Source organism: Mastigoproctus giganteus, chromosome 6 (assembly GCF_048544385.1).
Source record: "Mastigoproctus giganteus isolate SK-2022 chromosome 6, ASM4854438v1, whole genome shotgun sequence".
NCBI classification, from domain to species: Eukaryota; Metazoa; Arthropoda; class Arachnida; order Uropygi; family Thelyphonidae; genus Mastigoproctus; species Mastigoproctus giganteus.
Window position 1 is genome coordinate 7,607,065 of NC_143580.1, and position 24,283 is coordinate 7,631,347.

Consider the following 24,283-nt stretch of genomic DNA (forward strand, 5'->3'; position numbering starts at 1 on the left):
ACGAAAATATTGGGAAAGACTTTGGAGGGGAAACTTTTTTTTGTGTGTATTTTTTCTTCTTTCTTTTTAGACTGCTAAGACTTTAGGTTATTTATTTTATTTTTTTTTTGTTCATTTATTTGTATATTTTCTTCTTTTATTTTTTTTTATTTTTCAAGAAAAATATTGCAATGAAGGAATATCAAATTTTGCTTTAAAACTGGGAAAATCTGTGCAGAAACATATGAAATGTTAAAAACTATAGTGGTGGAACATTAAGTCATACCAGTGTCTGAATGGTATAAGTGGTTCAAAGACATATGAAGATGCTCATGATGACCCAATAAGTAGGTGTCCATAAATCTCTCAAAATGAGGACAGAGCTGCAAATGTTTGGGAAGTTGTTGCAAGAGATTGTCATTCATTCGACCCTCAGAATAATGTGAATGAGTTAGATATGAATAAGGAGATTTGTCAAATTCTGCATGAAGATTCAGAAAAAGCCTCACAAAGAAGCAGAAGCAACAAAGAGTGTTATCATACAAAGATTTCATCCAGACTTGTCAAGACAATTCTGATTTCTTCAACTGTATTGTCAATGGAGATGAGTGTTGGGTTTTTCAGTATGACCCAGACACAAAGCGTCAGAGTATGCAGTGGATTTCAAAATCATCACCAAGGCAGAAAACGTTTTGTTTACAGAAGTCCAGGATCAAGATGATGCTGATCAAGTTTTTCTACAAACAAGATGTGGCTCACAAAGAATTTGTACCTGAAAGGAGGGGAGAATCAGTACTGCATTCTACATACAGGCGCTTCAAGGACTACTGAAGTGCATTTCCCAGGTGAGGTCACAATTTTAAGAGGAAGGTAGCTGGTTCTTTTTTTGCATGAAAATGTCCCTGTCCATTCCACACTTGTTGCGAAGATATTTCTGATGAAATAAGGCATTGTACAGACCAACCAACCAACCACCCAACTTTCTTGATCCAGCACCAGCGAACTTCTTCCTCTTCCCCAAGGTGAAAACTGCCCTCAAAGGAAAGAGATTTCAGGATGTTGAGGACATAAAGAAAAACATAACCACCAAACTGAACATCATTTCTTTAGACACCTTTGCTGACTCTTTTCAGAAAATTTTAAAACAGTGTAATAACATAAGTGCATTAATCAGGTGGTGATTACTCTGAATAAAAATAAAACCATTTTTGAGATCTCACTTTGTGTTCTTTTTATTGCACGCATCCAGGAACTTTATGGCCACACTTTGTATATATATATATATCTATATAGGTTGTAAAAACTAAGAAGCCCTTTGTTCTGAATATGCACATGTGAGATTTGATGTTATTGGCAAATATCATCAAATCATACACATATCAGAACAAAGAGACAACATCCCAGGTAAGTTAGTTTCCTTAAAATAATTTTAATGTTTTTAGAAAATTTTTTAAATGTTATTAGAAAAAATTTTTGTTCTTTCCTTTATTTTTAAATGCATGTTTTTAGTATTACTTAAAATTAGTAAAAGTTATTATTATATAAGTAATGCAATCTCTAACCATCCTTGTTTTACTGTCTTTACAGTCACTGATGAAGCTGTACAAAAAAGTACGATGGAACATCTGAAGCACATCTGTAATTACTCCTAACAAGAAATAAAATAAACTTTTGACTCTATGCTGCATAAAATGCTTCAATTCTCCATAATGTAATTCAATTTACCTGCAACACGTCACTAAAGGAACAACTTAAATTGCCAAGCAAACTTTTTTTTATAAATTCAAAACTGTTTTGCTCGAGTAAAAATATGAACTCTTCGTAAAATATAGTATACGGTTAAATAGCCATAAAATATAATATATGGTTCAACAGGCAAAGAAAATTAATAACAAATGATGAACATGGCCCACATTATAACCTTTTAATTAAAAGTGAACTTATTATACCCCATCAACCAATACTAGTGTAACATCATGCACATCAACAAGGGTTAAAAATTATAAAAAGAGGTGACACAAGCTGAATGCAACAGAAAAGCCCACGTTGTGCATGTGTCATTCATGTGGCAGTCCATAAATGGTCTGTAGGCTTGGGGTTTCCACATACATAACTGCCATGAAGGATGCATGTTCCCTTATATATTACTGTTTCTTTCTCTCTTTCTCTCTCTCACTCAAGTACAAAAAAAAATATTTTTTTGTCAATCCCAATGTTCCTAAACTGCTGATGTTATCAAACCTTCTTCCAAAATTTTATGGATAAGAACATTGTCATCTTGTCCTGTTTATGGCTATGTCATCATCATCATCAGCTATTTTCAATCAATCCACTGCAGGATGAAGGCCTTTCCAGCAACTTTCCAGTTCCTTCTGTTTTGTGCAATGGCCATCCATTTACTACCCATAAACTCATGAATTTCACTGTCCATCTCCGTCGTTGTCTTCCAGGTTTTCTTCTAGCTCCTCTTGGGTACCATTCTGTTATTTTTTAGTCCATCTGTCATCATGTCTTCGAGTTATATGTCCTGCCAAAGACCATTTCAGTTCTTTAGTTTTGATAAGAATGTCCTTTACTTGAGTTTGCTGCCTAATTCATGTGTTTCTCTTCTTATCTAACAGTCTGATTCCCAATATAATTCGTTCCATTCTTCACTGTGTAGTTCTCAGCAGTTCTCAAAGACCTTCGTATTATTTACTTGAGTCCATTTTTTCCTTTCTTTTCTTACATCTATATCAAGTGTGCATCTTACCATTCTGTGAGCACTTCCAACATTTACCTTGTTCAGGATAGTAACACATCATTCATGATATATCTTTTGTTAGCGAAGATAATATATAATATTAATTATAATAATTATAATCACACTGAATTACAAAAAGAAAGAAAAAGAGTAAAGATTATTCACAAAAAAACATTATTATAGAATTATCAAAAAACATAATAAGTTAGATAATTTAAAAGAATTCTAACCTCGGCACCATGTACAGATTGATTCAATAAAGCTGTAACAGAAGAATAAAAAGTAGGAAGCTTTAGAAATTCTGCCAGTCCATAATTATCAAGATATATTTTCAATATTTGCTGTTTTTCTCCTGTACAGATTGTCTGGTAAGCTGTAGACAAAATCTGAAATAGGATTTTAAAAATACATAAATTTAGACACACACACATACTCATACACAAACACAAAACAAATCAAAACAAAACATACTTGTTGATTACTGTTGTTTGTCAACAAATAAAATCTCAATTTAAGCCTCAAGTAAGCATGCTGAAAGTATACAGGTAGACACAGAGAAGACTCAATGCCCAATTGAATCACTGCATATTGATGATATTGATGAAGGTATATCAGGCTTAATGTCAAAGTTTGCAGATGACACGAAGGTTGGCAGGGTTGTTAATGACAGTAATGGCAGTGTGCTACTGCAACAGGATCTAGATAATTTGGGCAGATGGGCTAAGAAGTGGCAACTGAAGTTTAACCTTGACAAATGCAAAGTACTGCATATGGGTAGAAGTAACCCCAGAGAAACGTACCAACTGTGTGGTACTACACTTAAGGTGGTAGAAAATGAAAAAGACCTGGGAGTAATTGTGCAGTCAGATATGAAGTTTTCTGAGCAATGTAGACAGGCTGCTAGGGCAGGTCATGGGGTTTTGTCAATGATATATAGGAATTTTGCTAGCAGGGAAAAGGAGGTGATTGTCCCTCTGTATAAGGCAATGGTCAGGCCACGTCTTGAGTACTGCGTACAGGTCTGGAGGCCTCATTTTAGGAAGGATGTAGATTTGCTTGAGCGTGTACAGAGAAGAGCAACACGATTGGTGAGGGGAATGAAGGGATCCTCTTACCAAGAGAGGCTTAAGTTCTGCAAATTGCAGTGGCTGGAGACTAGGCACCTGCGCGGTGATCTGATTGAGGTCTATAAGGCCTTGAATGGGTTGAGCACGCTGAATTCTGATGGGATCCTCCCACTTGTTCAGAATACGAACCTACGGGGACATAAGTTCAAATTAAGAAAGGATAGATGTAGAATAGATGTGCGGAAATTTGCCTTTAGCCAGCGGGTTGTTAATTGCTGGAACAAACTTCCATCTGTCGTTGTGGAAGTTGATAGGTTAAATAAATTTAAGGAGGAACTGGACAGGCAATTGGAGGGTATGGTGTGATTTTTTTTTTTTTTTTTTTGGCTGATGCTGCATAAGCTCCTACACTGCTTTCTTGCATCAAGTGCCACTACTACTACTACTACTACTACTATATTTCATCATTAGAAAACGTTACTAGAAAATATTATTAGAAAACATTAGATATTCAGCTGGGTATATTTTATCACAATTATTATAAAACTTATCAGTTTGTAATGAAAATTATATTTAGTGCTTACTTTAGTTACAAAGGATTGATGACTATTATTCCTGAGAAAGTTGAGGAGCAGGAATATGCCTGGCACAAATATGGCCTACAATCTTTAAGTCCAAAACTGATGAAATTGATATTAAAGTCATATTAGCTTAGCCTTTGACAAACAAATTATCTGCTTACACCCTCATAATGGTGGGGCATTACTCTACCAATATCTAATATCCGAATTATTCCGGTTAAATCATCCAGATTTACCAAATTCAACAAATAACAGCCAATATGTCTATGTGTGTGTCTAGCCACAGAATCTTTATTGGAATCCTCTGATTTCTCAATTTTTTTCCAGGCAACCAGTCTACTTCAAAGAATTTTTCTTGAAATTTCTTCCTTACCTTACAAAAGAAACATTCAAGCAAAGCTTCATATAAGTTTTATAAGTTGAATTTTTTATAAATCTTTTAAAAATTCTTTAATGAACACAGAAAAAACTTTATACACATTCCAAATCAACAATGGAAATATACTGTGATGCATAATGAGAAAAAATATCAGTGACTTGTTGCTAAGTTATATCAGTGATAATTTCTAGATCAGTTAATATCAACTCTTGCAGCAGTTGACCTCTTGCAATGAATTTTCCTAGAGGTAGGCTCTTTCTTTAGTGACTTTTTTCATAGAATTTTGAAATTTTATTCCTTATTTATGTTTTTATTTTGATTTTATTACAAAGCACTAGGATAAAATTACTGTAAAAAATCAAATCAGAATTTTTTTTTAATTTTGCAATTAAATTGTTAAAAAAATTCATAAAAACTATGTAAATAAAATCTGTTGTTACTTTTCTGATACAAGATCCTCTACATCTATTTATGTATTATTTTATTCACAACCAAAATTTAGGTTTTTGTAAACCCAAATCGGATGGCACAAGCCAACAGGTGCGATCTCCAATTTTTAAAGCCATTTTTATGCTGCCTGTTATAAACTACGAGGAGCGGTACGAAAGTAATGCCTCCTATTATTTTCCTCAGAAAATTTAATTCCTACAGCTATGCCTTTTACATCAATTAATCCTTAATTATTAATAACACACTGTTATTTTTCTACAAAGTCACCATCATTTTTTATGCACTTTCACCATCTCTGACTTAGACGCTGTATTCCAATCCTATAAAAGTCTTTACTCTTGCTCTGGAGGACTTCACAAACACTGTGCTTGAACTGGTTGTCATCTGAAAAATGGGTTTCATAGAGAGCATCCTTCAGCAGGCCAAAAAGGTGACAGTCAGTAGGTGCAAGATACAGGCTATGAGATATGAGTGAGGAAGAACAGTGCACTCCAATTTTACAATGGCCTCCATCATGTGCAGACTGGTATGGGGTCGTGTGTTGTCATGAAGAAAAAGAACTTCATTAAGATTTTTGTCTGGTCGAACTCTACTGATGCGAGCTTTCAACTTTTTCAATGTTTCCACATATCGATCTGAGTTGATTGTGGTGCAATGCTCCAAGAAGTACATAAGAAAGACCCCATCTTTGTCCCTAAACACTGTCACTATGACTTTACCAACAGAAGGCTGTCTTTTGATGGTACCACTCCATCGACTGTCTCATTTCAGGATCATAATGGTGGACCCAGGTTTTATCACTGTGATCATGCGAAAGATAAACCACTCCTTCACTCTCGTAATGCTGAAGAAGTTCCATACAGATGACTTTAGGGTCTTCTTTGTGCTCATGTGTCAGCATTTTCAGGACCCACCGGCACAAACCTTGTTGTAGCCTAGTTCCTTTACGATGGTTATCACAGCAGGTTTCCCTATACCTACTGCATCGCACAATTCGTGTTGTGATGCGGCGGTCCTCTTTAATCAGCACATCGATCCACTCTTGTTGTCTGTAGTCACTGATGTTACTAGCCGGCCGCTTCGGGGCTTGTCAACAACGTCACTTTCGCCATTCTTAAATTGTCTTACGCAACGTCTAACTGTACTCATATCTACAGTATTGTCATCATAAACATTTTTGAGATGTGTATGGATTTCGATAGGTGCCACTTCTTCCTTGGTAAGAAATTCAATTACTACTCTTTGCCCATTCACCATTTTGAGCTATCCATGTGCTGCACACACGAGGCCAATCACAGCACCACTCAGTATGGTGAAACCAGAGACTTCTACTGACCACTCAGTGACACGCAAAATGATCTACAGCACCACATTTGAAAGCAAAAAATTAGGAGGCATTACTTTCGTACTGGTCCTCGTATCTACAATTAGTTGGAAACACAGATAAATTCAAGTTACGGGGGGAAATGTTTAGATTGGACTGCAGGAAGTTTTATTTTAGCCAGCGAGTTATAAATTATTGGAATAAGTTGCCTTCATGGGTGGTAGAGGCCGACAGTTTGGGGAAATTCAAAGGTCATCTGGATAGTACTTTCGGGTAAGGGAAGCGCATAGGATGATAGGATTAATTTCCTTTTTATTTATTTTTTATTTCATTTTATTATTTTTATTTATTTGTTAATTATTATTATTTATTTATTTATTTAATTTTTGTTTATATCATTGTTTTGTTCGGATTTTTTTTTTTTTTTTTTTTGGCTGGTGCAGCATAAGCCATAGGCTTTCTTGCACCATACGGCCGTTACTAATACTAATACTAATACTAATAAGAGAAAGCAGCACCCAGTAGAAAAAAAAGTTCAAGATAATTTGTACATTAAAGGAACACATTGCTTGGAGTGACCTGAAAAATGCAGATCTACATATATAATCCACAAAAATGTGAATTTTAAATCGCCGTGAACATTTTCCGCCATAAAAAAACATGGGCGTGGCTAAAATCATCTTTCCCGGTCAAAACAGCACTCAGTGGGTGGGGGAGAGGGGCGACAAAATCGCGAGTGTGGATGTTTCTCGCTAATCCTTGTTCAGTTATGTGCTATGCGCTTGTCATGGAAGGTTTCGTCATTTGCTTTTAATTTATATGCTTATAAATTGAATAAATTTATAAATTTATAAATTGATATGCTTACAAAAGTGAAAAATCTACCGTTTTGCTTACAAAAGTGAAAAATCTACCGTTTTGCAGTGTGTTAGTGTAAACAGACTTTTTCAAGTGTATTAACGGTATAAAGTGACTTTATTGTGGACAAATTCTTTTCTAACCCCTACAAAAATATGGCTACGAATAACAAGGGAATTGTGAAAAGATCAAAGGTGATGACATTAGCGAGTAAAATTCAGTTATTAGACAAAATTTCTAATGGTGAAAGTGTCTCGTCAGTGGCAAAACATTATAAAATCAATAAGTCAATGGTACGATCAATCAAGAAATCGGAAGAAAAAATCCGCCGTAGTGTCTGTGAAAACGCACTAATTGCTTAAAAAATTTGCTCTGTAACTCATGATGTTAAATTAGAAAAAATGGAAAAAGCTTTAAATCTGTGGATAGAAGACCGAACTCGAAATAAAATTCCCTTAAGTTCACTCTTCATTCGTGAAAAGGCAAAACACCTTTATCAACACTTTAGCGAAACTGGTGATAGCACTAGCGGGATAAGTTTTTTAGCTGTAGCAAAATCGCTGGATTGAAAGATTTGTTTGAAATTTCTAATAAATATTATATTTAATACTAAATTGTTTCTTATTTTCATTTCGATGCCTTATGCTTGCATTTCACTATGTGCTGTCTATGTACATAGTCATATTATGAAGGTACATATAATACATACATAGACAAAGTTTTAGACTAGTTTTTCTTATATATTTCATACTTTGGAACGGAACCCCTTTATTACTATGGGAGCCATAACTCAGTATTCGCGGCATTTCTCAGGAACGTAACCCCCGCAAATAGCAGGGGTTTACTGTATATATATATATATATATATATATATATATATATGTGTGAGTATTAAAAGGGTTAAGGACTGGTTGTTGTTCTGGACATGGTCATGCTGCACAAAAAATACACTGCCTACTGTTCACTGTAGCATATATCACCTGCAATAAAACAATTACATTGAAGTTGTACACTCTTCTGGCTATAGTACCAGGTATAAACAGAAATTAATTAAAGTAATAATAATGAAATAATGAAAAAAAATAATGAAATTAATCAACTAAATCAAAATGAAAGTAAATAAAAAGCAAATAATTTGACTCTTCCCCTTCCATTTTACAATTTTTAAGGTAAGAGAGTATAGTGTTTGGGAGAAAGTTGTTAAGTTAGTCATATTAAAAGTAAAAAAAGAAATGGAGGCAAAAAGATCCCACCTGAATAAGTTCTGGTTTATGAAGCAGCTGTTCTTTCATTATGACATGTAGAAGTAATTCTATATTGGCCTTTGTAGCTAAAAGCACAATGTGTCTAGCTAAACATGATACTATGCTGAAAAGAAAACTTCAATAAATGTAACATCAAGTAAAAAAAAAAAAAAAAAAAAAAAAACAGTACTTTGTAAAAATTTAAAAAATCTCCATTACACATAAATGAAATACTAAAAAACAACATAAAAAAAGGGAACTACATAAAATTTTAATAGAATACCAGAAAGAAATAAAAGAATAACTGTATATACAATATAAAGGCACAAAAAGATAACTTTATTATAGTGTTTATTTACAATATAAGGGGGAGACAAAAAAAATGTGGGTCCCTGGAATCACACTTTGTAGCAATGGTGTTGCTACAAAAAAAAATTAAAATCTGCATAATACATAAAAAGCTACAGCCTTACTTTCTGATTACTCTTTATATAGCTATAAACTCAGGGGCTCACATCTGGTAAGTATGGGCTTGGCACACCCAGGGTCCTGAGCTGGATATCATCATTTTTCTCTTTCTTGGTGATTCCTTTCTACTTCTCTCTCTCTCTCTCTCTCAGGGATAACTTGAATATTTTCTTTTTCAGGCAGTGCAGCATAAGCCTCAGGCTTCCTTGCACTATATGGTTAATAATAACTGAATATCACATAATTCCAATTTATGATGTTTAATAGTTCCATAAGATATTGCAAAACAGGGAAGGACCAAACAGTAGATCCTGAATTAATATTTAAATTCAACCATTGAAACAAGAGAAAAGTTTAGCCAAAATTTCATCATGTGGTCATTAAATAATAAATATTAATTATACTAGTAAAATCTTTATTGTATAGTTACAATAATATATACAAACAATATCCCATCACAGTTATACAGCTAGAGGTTTTACAAATATGACGTTCTAGATTTTCTCACTTTTCAGTAAGAGGTTTGAACACGGCACAATTATGGAAAAATCACAATTCCTGCAAGGATAGCCCTCCTATATTTGCTATCCTCCACAAAGTGTTTCAGATCGGCATCCAGGCCTTGTGCTGCCTGAAGCATTTGAGTAGGCAGGAATCTGTCTGCAATATGGACACAATCCAGATTTGACCTAAGGAATGGCGAGACCTTTAGGGTGTGAAGAGGGATCCTCCAGTGGCATAAATCCAAGACGTTTCAGGAGTTAATATGGCCTGTCATCATCTTTACTGTGTACAGTCATTCTGCATAGATCTTATAGTGAAGCCTGTTATATTGCAGGTTCTCTGCCAACTCTTTAGCTCTGACTTGAGGTGGCAGCTGGTGCTTGAAGTTTAGCGATTTCAGAAGAAAATTCTCATCTGCAAAAAGCATTCATAGGGTTGTCAGGGCAGCAAAAGCCCAAACTCCTAAGGCATACAACAGTACTGGATGAATATATTTACAGGGTGAATCATCCTGTAAATATATTTGAGTGACATTTCCCGATCTCTGACATGAAGCAGATGGTTCATTGCAATCCATTGCAGCTGATTAAAATTCAATGCATGGACTGCAATTGGGCATGAAAGTTAAGTTTGGGATCAAACTTAGCTTTTATGCCCAATACAGTGTTTCATAACATGTGGGCCATACTTTCAGGATTGATTTGGTACCTGAATAAAGTTAATATAATTAAATTAACAATAAAATACTAAATATGGAGATATATACATATATATCACAAATTAACATAATTTTAATTAAAATGCAGAATGAAAATTAATTAAAATGTAATAATTGAAATAAAAATTACTTAATACAAATAAGCAAGTGATTCAAATGTGAATGAGAATTTTTTTTTATTACTCATTTATTAAGAAACATAGATGTGCAAGAAGCCAGGGTGACATCACCAAGTGGAGGGATAATTACCCAATGCCACTTTCATTTTATGAACTTTTCGGATAAAAAAAAAAAAAAATCAGACAAATATGCTTTTGCATATGCTTAAGAAGTGCTAATTTCAATACTAAATATTCTTATGACAATCAACCTGACTTATGGACACTAATGACAGTACACTGCTGCAACAGGATCTAGAAAAGTTGAGCAGATGGGCTGAGAGGTGGCAAATGAAGTTTAACATTGACAAATGTAAAGTATTACATATGGGAAGAAGCAACCCCAGAGTAACGTATCAACTCTGTGGTACTACACTGACAGTGGTAGAGAAAAAAAAGGACCTGTGGGTAATTGTGCAGGCAGATATGAAGTTTTCTGAGCAGTGCAGACGGTCTGCAAGAGTAGCTCATGGTGTCTTGTCAATGATATACAGGAATTTTTCTAGCAGGAATAAGGAGGTGATTATCCCCTTGTATAAAATGGTCAGGCCACACCTTGAGTACTGTATACAAGTCTGGAGGCCTCATTTTAAGAAGGATGTAGAGTACAGAGAAATGCAACAAGATTAGTGAATGGAACCAAGGGTTGCTCTTACGAAGAAAGGCTTAAGTTTTGAAATTACAGTGTCTAGAGACTAGGCACCTGCGAGGTGATCTGATTGAGGTGTATAAAGCCTTGAATGGTTTGAGCATGCTCAATACTGATGGAATTCTTCCTCTTGCTCAGAATAATCACCTGAGAGGGCATAAATTCAAATTGAGGAAAGACAGATGTAGGATAGATGTGTAGAAGTTTGCCTTTGGCCAGTGGGTAATTGGTTGGCAGAACAGACTTCCATCCTTTGTTGTGGAAGTTGATAGCTTAAATAAATTTAAGGTTGAGCTGGACAGGTATCTGGAACGAACAGAGGGGTGAAATGGGAGCGTTTTTTTTTTTTTTTTTTTGGCTGATGCTAAATAAGTTTGCTTTCTTGCATCATATGCCTCTACTAATGCTAAAACCATTAAAACTTGCTATTCAAAATTTAATGAACTATTCCTTACCACTCTTTATTAAGAAGAACTGCATTCTCAAGGAAATATTCAATGACATCTGAAAATAAATTCAAATATTTTTTACAGAAAAATCATTTACATAAATACATAACAAGCTTATTAAAAAGTTATGTAAGTATAGAAATTAATTAGTGGATTATTCTTTAAGTTGTGATGAAGTTGTGCCTAACTGCAGATATGACTTTCATAATCTGTACATATGCTAATCATGCATATTTAGCTAAACTTTTTTTGATTTTGATTTTATTTTTGACAATGACTTCATTTTAATGTTCAGCTATAAAGTTGAAATGATAAAATTAATATTTTAAAGCATTTATGTACACAGTTTTACAGTTTTTACAATTTCCACATTGCCTAAAAAATCTTGTTCAAGATGGCAGGCATAGGAAAAAAAAAAAAAAAAAAAAAAAAGGTAAACTGCAGCCATTATCAATCCACTGCAGGATGAAAGTCTCCTCAACGATTCACGTTGAGGGAAATGGACCATAATCTACCACAATGTGGTAGATTATGGTCCATTGTGGGTTGTGTGTGGGTTGTGTGGGTTGGCAGATCAACCATATTTAGCAGTCAGGGGCTTGAACCCTGATCAAACCTTAAACGCTACTGAAAAAGCGTGTGCTTCTGAATTTCCACTCCTGACCACTCGGCTATGGAGATGGCAGGCATACTGAAAACACACTAAAGAATGGGTTAATAAAGCTACTTTCATCATTACAGCCCAATGAGCCTATTCTGATTCTATAAAGACATCATGAGGTCAATTGGTCACAAGGTAGTGGCTCTGGTAGCTATTTGTTGGAACCTCAACAAATGCACTTGTTCCAGAGCATCATCATGGGTAAAAAAATAATAACTTCAGCAATATGCGATGATGCATTTAACTGAAACTAGAAAAATTATTCCTGGTGCAAAACTTGAAGAATCTTGAATTTTTTCATATTAATTAATCTTGAAATTAATCTAGTCATATGCTAGAATAATTTCAATTCTCTAATGACAGTTAATAAAACTAGATAAAATTTTAAAAATAAATCAATAAACAAAAAAACATTACCTTTGTAGCCCTTTCTTTTCTGATCAACCACTGAAACCAACATCTTCAATAAATTTTCATTAACACTTTCTTCATTGTGGGAACATTTTGGCTGATACAAAATCATGAACATCTGCCAAATTTTATTCAGTTTTTCTGAAATACTCGTAACTATGTTATTTTTGTCTGAAGTTCCTTTCTTACAAATGTAAAAGAGTTTCTTTACACCATTCATGACGAGAAATGTCAAGTAGCTTATGTCTTCCTGAACATAACTAGATTTATTAAAATGGCACTGAAAAAATGACTGTCCAGTATTGGAAACAATCATCTGTTCAGTAGCAACAATAAAATTTTCAAAGCTTTCAAGTTTTTTGAGAATTACAGCATTTTCAGAAAGAGGCATATTATCAGTACAAAAATATAACTTATCTTGAGCTTTTGGAGAGTACAATTTTTGTTTAGTTAATCTGTTTTGTTTTGGATTCAAAACTATGCTAGGTGGTGAAAAATCAAGAGAAGAAAAGTCAGGATTATAAAGTACAAGATCACACATGGTCAGAAGTCCACTAAGAAAAATATCCATAATGCTCTCACACTGCAGTCCAACCTGCATTTCTTCAGTAGGAATATTTTCCCATGTCTTACATAACAGTGCAACAGTCTGTTGAAACACTGAAGCCAGCGAATCATCTATAGGCTCAGGAGAATCAAAATTCTTTTTACTTTCCAAAATAATTTCTGTTAGGTCTGATTTATCGGCTATCGGTAAACTATTGGCTGAAACCGGAGAGCTTTCTGCTCTCTCCTCTGGAGATGGTACAATGCTCACACCCAACTGGTTTGATATAGATTGACTTAATTTTCTTAAAATTACTTGAAGTCCACAGTGTAATAGATAATGACTTGTTTCAGCAGGTGGTGTGGAACAATGATCTAGCAACCACTTTAGCACACAAATAGAAAATTCCTCTTGAACACCAGTCATGAACTGTAAAAAAGAAAAAAAATAATAAAATAATAATAAAATTTCTAAATTTCAAAATTATAAAATTAAAGATATAGATATTACATAACGTTAGAAGTATAATGACCAAAATACAATGCCTTCCTCTATTGAGATTTTTTCACAAAAGAGGAAAGCATTGTTACAATTTATGCTATCATTTGCAAAAATTATTCACACAAGAAATGATTTTAACACAATAACGGTTATTCTGCTCACCAAAAAAGAGTATAAGACATTTTATTGGTTTTGCATCTGATGCAGTATGGAAACACTGCATCAGATAGAAAATTTTGGGCATTCCTCTGATGATGAAATAAGAATAAGAAGATATTCTGGCTAATGAATTGAGACTCTATTAGCAAAGCCTGGCCCAGGCAACCAAGAATCATCCAAATGAACCACTTCAAAAAAAAAATTTTTTTTTTTGAGGACTGCATATGACAAGAATCTTGATTCTTGTCAAAAGAGTAAACTTTATTGAATAATACATAAATCAAAGTAACTCTTGCACATACCTCAAGAGTTCTTATCTGTTACCCCAACTGGACATATTATCTAGATGTTCTGGGGGCAGAAACGTTTGAAGTGAGCGGGTAGCTAATGCCAGGGAAGAGAGCCTAAAAAACTTCAAGGGTTGTGTTAGGGTAGCTAAACATACAAGAACAGTAAGTCTTAATTGTTTATATAGTAATGTTAGAAGTGTCGTCAATAAAATGAGCAAATTCGAACTGCTGGTTAAAACAAGTAATGCGGACATAATAGGGCTTACAGAGACGTGGTGCCAGCCAGAAATTGGGGATGATGAGTTTCAGTACAGCTTGTATAATGTATTTAGGAAGGATAGGGTAGATAGAAGGGGTGGTGGGGTAATGCTTCTTATCAGAAGCAGCATGAGTGTGACGATAGCTTTCCCGGATTCACACGTTTCACATGCTAGTATAGAACCTGTATGGTGTGAGATAGTTGGAAACAAAGGTATAATGTGAGTAAGAGTAATCTACAGACCAGGTGATTGTGAAGATTATGACAAAAGCCTCTACATGCAAATGGAATGGGCAAGTAAGCGTCAATGTCTTATTATGGGTGATTTCAATTTGCCTCTAATTGATTGGAGTAAATGGGAAGGAAACTCAACATAGGGAACAAAATTTTTAAATCAACTAGATGACTGTTATTTGTATCAACATGTCAGGGAAAGTACTAGAGAAAAGAATATCCTAGACCTCATCATCACCCACGAATCAGGTGATATAACAGGGCTGACAGTAGAGGAACCAGTAGCAGGAAGTGATCACGGAGTTCTACGGTGGATGATGATGATGATGATGAGAGAGGTAGCAGTAGTAAAAGGCAAAGGAATGGGTTTTAATTTCAGAAAAGGAAATTACGATGCCTTAAGGTACTACATGGACTCTATTAACTGGGTAGATATCGAACAGAGAATGAATACAATTGAACTGTGGTATGCTTTTAAAACATTAATCACAGACGCCTTGAATGCGTATTTACCATTAAAAAAATACTCCACGAGGAGGGTTCCCAGTTGGATGAATAGTGAAGTTGCCACATTACTTGAGCAGAAAAAGGTAGCATGGAAAGGTTACAGAGCAATAAAAAGTACTGAAGCCTATAACAGCTACAAGTTGATCTGTAATAGAGCCACAGAAAAGGTTAGACAGTCAAAGGCAGTTTATGAGAAATCACTAGCAAACAGAGCAAAGAGGGGGATAAGGAATTCTTCACATATATAAATGCCAAGAAGAGCAGGACAAACCAAATCGGACCTTTACGTAAGGGAAAGGGGATAGTAATAAATACACCAGCTGCCGTTGCAGATGAACTCAACAGTTATTTTGCATCGATATTTACAAATGAAAAGCCTTTTGTGGCAATGGGAAATTGTGGGAGCAAAGTTGAAAAATATGTAATTAATGATATTGAAATTTCGCAAGATTATTTAATGAAAAAACTTTCGAGCCTTCAGGCCAGTAAGGCTCCTGGAGTTGATGGAATATACCCTATAATCTTAAGGGAGGCGACAAGTGAGTGCATTGAACCACTGAGGCTAATTATGTGAGCATCACTAGGCTCTGGGGAGATTCCCTTGGATTGGAAAAGTGCAAATGTATCTCCCATACATAAGGGTGGCTCTAAGAGTGAAGTGGGAAATTATAGACTTGTCAGTCTGACTTCAGTGGTAAGGGAAAATCATGGAGGCAATGATAAAGGGTGGAATTCAGGATCATTTGGATCGAATTGAAATTCTCATGGATACTCAGCATGGTTTTGTAAAGGGAAAATCATGTTTAACAAATCTGGTTCACTATTTTGAAAGGGTCACTCACGAGCTGGATTTACGGAATAATTTCGACACTTTATTTAGATTTCAGCAAAGCTTTTGACTAGTCCCACATAAGCAGTTGCTTTATAAGCTGGAACAGGTTGGAATCACTGGGAAAATCCTTAGATGGATAGGAGGATGGCTTCAGGGCAGGAGGCAGAGGGTTGTGATAAATGGCTATTCCTTAGATTGGGTTGATGTAAGAAGTGGGGTTTCCCAAGGATCAGTATTAGGACCACTGTTGTTTTTAATTTTCATAAATGACATCGATGAAGGGATAGAGGGCGTGATGTCTAAATTTGCAGATGATGTTAAAATTGGTAGAGTAGTTAATGATCACTGTCAAGCTGAGCTTCAGAGAGACCTAGATAGACTTCAGGAATGGTCAGAAAAATGGCAGCTATGCTTTAATCCAACAAAGTGTAAGGTATTACACCTGGGAAACAGTAATCCCAAAATAACTTATTCACTTGGTGGAGTTCAACTAAACCCAGTACTGGAGGAAAGGGACTTGGGTGTTACGATACGGTCAGACATGAAATTCTCTGAGCATTGTAAACAGGTTGCAAGGAAGACCCATGGTGTCCTATCGATGATCTATCGAACTTTTGCAAGTAAAGATAGAGACGTGATAATCCCATTATATAAGGCTTTTGTTAGACCACACTTGGAATACTGTGTTCAAGTGTGGAGACCACACCTAAAAAAAGACATCGAGCTTCTTGAAAGGGTGCAAAGATGGGTAACTTGCCTGGTGAGATCAGCAAAAGGGTGTCCTTATGAAGAAAGACTTGGAATATGTGGGTTGCAGAGTTTGGAAACTAGACACCTTAGAGGAGATTTGACTGAGGTGTTTAAGGATCTGAGAGGCATCAGTAAAATGAATGAGGACGAAATTTTCAAGATTATAAATGATGCTAGAACTAGGGGACATAAATTCAAGTTATGGAGGAAATGTTTAGATTGGACTGCAGGAAGTTTTATTTTAGCCAGCGAGTTATAAATTACTGGAATAAGTTGCCTACATGGGTGGTAGGGGCTGACAGTTTGGGGAAATTCAAAGGTCATCTGGATGATAGGTTTAATTGCCTTTTCTTTTATTAATTATTATTATTTTTTTTATCAATTATTATTATTTATTTTTTTTATCATTGTTTTATTTGATTTTTTTTTTTTTTTTGGCTGGTGCAGCATAAGCCATAGGCTTTCTTGCACCATGCAGCCATTACTAATACTAATACTTTACATTTCTTAGCATCCACTTGATTCATAAATATCTATCATAATTTTCATGCCAGCAAATCCAAATATAAAAAAAATATAAAGCTATGAATTAGTCTTAACTTAGTCATTAAAAATCTAGTTACTGTCTCTACTGGATGTGCTGTATTATCATTATCTTAAATCCAAATGATTTTCCATATTAATTGCTGTCAATGAACATCAACACTTATCCTTAGCAAAGTTAATTTTAATAGCAATTTCAAAAAATATAACATTTAAGCAGACACCATAACATGACTTAACCAGTTCAGGCTGGGTTTTTACCTAGGAGATACTCTCTACAAGGAATAACAACATTAATAAATATACTTTATTAATAGTTTAAAAGGAGTTTTAAACTATTTTAAACATTTTACCAAAAATATTATTTTAAAACATTTTTTATAAAAATGCTAATCAACAATTAAAAACAGCAATCTACTAACTTTTATCTCACTTAACTCCTATTCTTATATTATCTTACTTATAGCAGGTACATTTTGAGTGAATAAATATAATGATTCAAAGTAGCAACAAGCAGTGGATGCAAAATCAAGGCCAAGTGAAATTTTAATAGCAAAAAATGTTCTGAATTCATAATTCTATTTTTTTTAAAGAATTTTCCTACCTCAATAAAATAATTACTCCACTGACATGACTTAACAAGTTCAAAATACAGCGACCAACTCATCTTTGGAAATATATTAACTACTGATTCAAAATACACCTCCATCTCTTCATCTAAAATCTGGGATGACCTATAGGGATTGAAAATTGAATAAATTTATATTTATTATATCCATTATATATCATTATTACATATTGTCATATGTTGTTATATATTATGTCATATATTTTTATTGGTGGTGATGATAAAATTTGTAAAGTAAATAGCAAGAAAAATGGTCAACTTGAACTCATTCAGTTTGTATATGTAGCTTCTTCAATACACTTATTCCTTCACTTTTTTCTTTTATTATCTATTATAATTTTTTTTTATTTTTTGTCACTTTTGTCTGGATACCCTTAACATTTTCAAACATGCATTGTTTTATTTTTGAAAATAAGAAAAAGGAGGACAAAACTTGTTAAGCAAAGATGAATAGCTAAATGTTGAAATCATGTTTTTCACAAAAAATTTGCTAGCATGACAACAGAATTGTATGATGACATACTATAGTAATGGAAATTATCAGAGTCCCATAAGATATTTTAAAAATAAACAAACTACAGTCATGTGAACTTCAGTATCATACTCTGGTCTAGTAGAAAATTGAAAATGTAGTCCATGAGGCATTGAATTATTTTTTCTCCTATTTCTAGTGGTAGACTAATTTTAATTATTTTACTGCCGTAAATTATCACTAATTCTTCTCCTCACTAATATCAAATAATTAAAAAACACTCACCAACTTAAACAAATTTCTCATTATATAGGTTTCTTAAAAATGTGCCCAGCAAAATCTAACAAGCCATGGCAGCACTAACTTGTTGTTAGATTGTGAATTAGACTGCTGGTTGTCATATTACATGTGTATTTATAAAATACACATGTAATTTGATAAACTTAATATGTTTATTCACATTTTTAATTAATTCAATTTACTGGTAATCAAAAATTTTGTTATTATTATCAAAATTTAATGTATGAAGAATAGGGGATTATTTCATTCTTATGCTTCTTCTTTAGACAAGGTAGTAGTAGTAGTAGTAGTAGTAGTAGTGGAATGTGATGCAAGAAAGCAAGTGTATAAGCTTATGCAGCATCAGCCAAAAAAAAAAAAAAAAATCCCACCATTCCCTCCAAATGCCTGTCCAGTTCCTCCTTAAATTTATTTAACCTGTCAACTTCCACAACGACAGATGGAAGTTTGTTCCAGCAATTAACCACCTGCTGGCTAAAGGCAAATTTCCGCACATCTATTCTACATCTGTCTTTTCTTAATTTGAATTTATGCCCCCTTAGGTTCATAATCTGAACAAGTGGAAGGATCCCATCAGAATTCAGCGTGCTCAACCCATTCAAGGCCTTATACACCTCAATCAGATCACCGCGCAGGTGCCTAGTCTCCAGCCACTGCAATTTGCAGAACTTAAGCCTCTCTTGGTAAGAGGATCCCTTCATTCCCCTCACGAATCTTGTTGCCCTTCTCTGTACATGCTCAAGTAAATCTACATGCTTCCTAAAATGAGGCTTCCAGACCTGTACGCAGTACTCAAGGCATGGCCTGACCATTGCCTTATACAGAGGGACAATCACCTCCTTCTCCCTGCTAGCTAAATTCCTATATATCTTTCATATATATATATTATTTTATAAATAATATATATATAATGTGCATTAATAACATAATAGATAAATATTATTTTATTAATGCACATCTTATTAGTTCCTGTACACAATCATGTGCACAATGTGCACAGGAAGGATAGACAGGATAGGAAGGGAGGAGGGGTTATGCTATTAGTTAAGAAATACATAAAATCCAAGCAAGTGAAGCCAGTCGACATCGCTGGACAGTGCAGTCTCGAGTCCGTTTGGTGTGACATAAGCATTGCGAGATCAAAATTGAGAGTAGGAGTGTGCTATAGGCCTAATTACTCTGATGAGTATAATAAGAAACTGTACAAAGAAATAGAGTGGGCCAGTAAATCAGAGGGTCTTATAATGGGGGATTTTAATTTCCCAGATATTGACTGGAATTTGTGGGTTGGTCACTCACACACTAGCAAGGCTTTTGTGGATTTATTGGATGATTGTTTTCTACATCAGCATGTTCGGGAGGCAACTAGAGGGAGTAATACTCTTGATCTGATTATCAGATCAAGAGTATTACTTTTGATCTGATAATCAGATTATCAGTAGTGATTCTTCATACATTAAGAATCTGCAGATAAATGAACCACTAAGTTGCAGTGATCACAGTGTGCTGAAGTGGTATTTACTCAAAGGGGTAACTACCATCAGGGGTAAAAGGAAAGGTTTTTTGCTTTCATAAAGGCAACTACAATGGTCTGAGGCAGTATTTAAATTCTATACAGTGGGACCAACTGATGATGTTACCAACAGCAAATTCAAAATGGGAAGCATTCAAAGAACTTATCTTGGAAGCTACTAGGCTTTACATAACAACTAAGAAATATTGTTCAAGGTTTAGGCCTAAATGGATGACAGATGAACTAATGAGACATATGGCAGAGAAGAAAAATGCATGGGATACATATAAATTAATGGGTGACATGGAAGCCTATGATAGATATAAGCTGGTCTGTAACCAAGTCACAAAGGAGATTAGACAGGCAAACGCAGATTATGAGATATCTTTGGCAAAGGATGCAAAGAAAAACAGCAAAGAGTTCTTTACCTATGTAAACTCCAGAAGGAAAGGGATGAATCAGATTGGTACACTGGATATTGATGGTTGATGATCCTGCTGTTGATGATCCTGCTCAGGTGGCTAACAAACTAAACGAGTATTTTGCATCTACATTCACACTCGAGGAGTTATTCAGGAAGGGGAATGCCAGAGGTGAAGTTAACTCTGGCAGTGAGCTAGATGATTTTGTAATAACTGAGAGCAAAGTTGAGGAGAAATTGTTGAAGTTAAACATAAAATAAGGCACCTGGGATGGATGGGATCTATCCAGTTATATTAAAGGAGGCAGCAAAGGAAGTAAGCAAAATGAGAAATCCTTGGGGAGATCCCCATGGATTGGAGGAGTGCAAATGTATCAATAATTCACAAATGGTGAATTAGTGATACATTTCATTAATTTGGGTTCAAAAGGTGACACAAGTAACTACAGACCTTAGTTTAACTTGTGTTCCAGGGAAAATAATGGAATCACTGGTTAAAGAAGCATTGCAGGATCATCTAGACAAGACTGCAACAATAGTTAAGACACAGCATGGGTTTGTTAAAGGGAGGTCTTCTCTGACTAATTTTATTGGATACTATGATGTGGTCACAAAGGAACGAATGCCAAAAATAATTTTGATATCATATACTTGGATTTCAGGAAAGCTTTTGATACTGTTGCATGTGGAAAACTGCTGTACAGATTGGAGAGATATGGCATTAAGGGAAAGTTGCTACAATGGATAAAGGAATGGTTGAGTGGGAGATGACAGAGAGTGGTAATCAATGGACACTGCTCTTCGTGGATAAATGTTATTAGTGGTGTTCCCCAGGGTATGGGGTTGGACCCATTGTTGTTTTGTATATTTATCAATGATATTGATGAAGGTATATCAGGTTTAATGTCCAAGTTTGCAGATGATACAAAGGTTGGCAGGGTTGTTAACGATAGTAAAGACAGTATGCTACTCCAACTGGATCTAGATAAGTTTGGCAAATGGGCTGAGAAGTGGCAACTGAAGTTTAACATTGACAAATGAAAAGTACTGCATATGGGTAGCAATAACAGAAGAGAAAGATACCAACTGTGTGGTACTACACTCAGGGAAGTGGAAAGTGAAGAAGAACTGGGAGTAATTGTGCAATCGAAGGTGAAGTTCGCTGAGCAGTGCAGATGATGGGCTGCCAGGACAGGTCATGGAGGCTTGTCAATGATGTATGGGAATTTTGCTAGCAGGGACAGGTAGGTGATTATTCTGTTATAGAAGGCAATGGTCAAGCCACACCTAGAGTACTGTGTACAGGTCTGGAGGCCTCATTTTAAGAAGGATGTAGAGTTGCTAGAATGAGTACAAAGAGAGGTAACAAAATTGGTGAGGGGAACAAAGGGGTGCTCTTACCAAGAAAGGCTTAAGTTCCGTAAATTGTAGTGCCTGGAGAGTAGGCACCTGCGAGGTGATATGATTGAGGTGTATAAGGCCTTGAATTGCTTTAGCAAGCTGAATGCTGAATGCTGATGAGATTCTTCCTCTTGCTCAGATTCAATTGAGGAAAGACACTTGTAGAACAGATGTGTGGAAATATGCCTTTAGCCAGCGGGTAGTTGATTGGTGGAACAGACTTCCATCTTTTGTTGTGGAAGTTGATAGCCTAAATAAATTTAAGGCTGAGCTGGACAGTTATTTGGAACAAATGGAGGGGGTGAAATGGGAGGGTTTTTTTTTTTTTTTGGCTGATTCTGCCTAAGCTTGCTTTCTTGCATCGTATGCTCTGCTAATGCTAATTAGCTTGCCTGCCTTAGCTTGCCTAACCTCCTTGGTGACTTGATTACAGACTAATTTATATCTACTACAGTCTTCTGTATCACCTGATAATTTATATGTGCACCATGCACTTTTCTTCTCTGCCATGTGTCTCAATAGTTAATCTGAGATCCATTTACGTCTAATCCTTGAACAGTATTTCTTCATTGATATGAAAAGTCTAGTAGCTTCTTTGATTACTTCCCTGAATATTTCCCAATTAGAATTTGCTGTTGGAAACATCATCAATTCATCCCACTGCATACCATTTAAAAACTGTGTGAGACCTCTGTAACCACTCTTACGAAAGCAAAAACCTTTCCCTTTTCCCTCGACAGTAGTTATGTCTTTAATTAAATTCCACATTAGCACACTGTGATCACTGCCACCCAGTTGGTCTTTTACCTGCAAGAGTATTGCTTCCTCTTGTTGCCTCTGCAATATGCTGCTGTAAAAAACAGTCATCCAAGAAATCCACAAAAGTCTTGCCAGTGTGTGAGTGACTGACCTACAAATTCCAGTCAACGTCTGTAAAGTTAAAATCTCCCATTATGAGACATTCTGATTTTCTGGTCCACTCTATTTCTCTGTATAGCTGTTTGATATATTCATCACAGTCATTAGGCGTATAACACACTCCTCCTCTCAATTTTGTATTCCCGGTGTTTACATCACACCAAACTGACTCAACACTGCACTCATCACCCATGACAACTGAATGCACTGCCTTATATTTAATATTCTTCTTAATAAGAGCAGAACCTCTCCACCTCTCCTGTCTGTCCTTCCTGTATACATTGTAATCCCCATATTCAAATTCAGCATCACTTATGTTTGAGTGACACCACGTCTCCAATATTCATACAATGTCTGCATTCAACGACTTAATCAGTATTTCAAATCCATCAAATTTATTAACAATGCTCCTAGCATTAGTGTAGATGCATGTTTTCTTAATCTTAGTTACCCTAACACAACCCATGTATTCATTTGTTCCATGATGACCCACAACATGACCTAAAATCCTAGACACCTTGCTGTCCAGGCTGCTGTATGCACAGTAGCAATGCAAGAATCACTTTCACCTCTGTCTGTGGCTCTAGTTAAACTATTGGTCTGTGTATCCCCCTAAACTTGCAGTTTTCCGACTCACCTATCACTGCCTCAATAGTATCTGCAAATATTCTTGTACCCTTTCTATTTAAGTGTATCCCATCCCTGTAGAAGCAGTCTCTCCTGTTAACAAGCACAAACCAGGCTGAGAAAAATTCTACCCCATGAGCTTTGCACACCCTCTCCAGAGCCAAATTGATTGACAAAGCTCCCAACATATAATCCCTCCTATCATGTCTGGGCAGAATTGCAAACACTTTCAAATGCAATCCTAACTCGCAACTTTTTCCCAACATTGCCCTATACTTTTTAGCATTAGCATTAGCATTAGTAGAGGCATTTGATGCAAGAAAGCAAGCTTATGCAGCATCAGCCAAAAAAAAAAAAAAAAAAAAACCCACTTCCACTTCACCCCTCTGTTCGTTCAAAATACCTGTCCAGCTAAGCCTTAAACTTATTTAGGCTATCAACCTCCACCACAAGGGATGGAAGTTGTTCCACTAACCAACCACCCGCTGGCTAAAAGCAAATTTCCGCACGTTTATCCTACATCTGTCTTTCCTCAATTTGAATTTATGCCCTCTCAGGTGATTTTTCTGAGCTAGAGGAAGAATCCCATCAGCATTGAGCATGCTTAAACCATTCAAGGCTTTATACACCTCTATCAGATCACCTCGCTGGTGCCTAGTCTCCAGACACTGTAATTTGCAAAACTTAAGCCTTTCTTCGTAAGAGCACCCCTTTGTTCCATTCACTAATCTTGTTGCC

At 35.4% G+C, this 24,283-nt stretch overlaps 1 protein-coding gene across 1 annotated transcript in view; it reads right to left on the reverse strand.

Annotated features, from left to right (window-relative positions):
- The window catches only part of LOC150083873 (uncharacterized), a 54,119-nt gene that overhangs the window by 22,550 nt on the left and 7,286 nt on the right, over positions 1-24,283 (reverse strand). The window contains exons 3-7 of the mRNA XM_090375492.1: positions 17,870-17,999; positions 12,650-13,619; positions 11,578-11,626; positions 8,635-8,749; positions 2,953-3,108 (exon numbers count right to left, since the gene is read on the reverse strand). Of these exons, the coding sequence (XP_090231618.1) occupies positions 2,953-3,108; positions 8,635-8,749; positions 11,578-11,626; positions 12,650-13,619; positions 17,870-17,999 (1,420 nt within the window). The remainder of the gene's footprint in view (positions 1-2,952; positions 3,109-8,634; positions 8,750-11,577; positions 11,627-12,649; positions 13,620-17,869; positions 18,000-24,283) is intronic.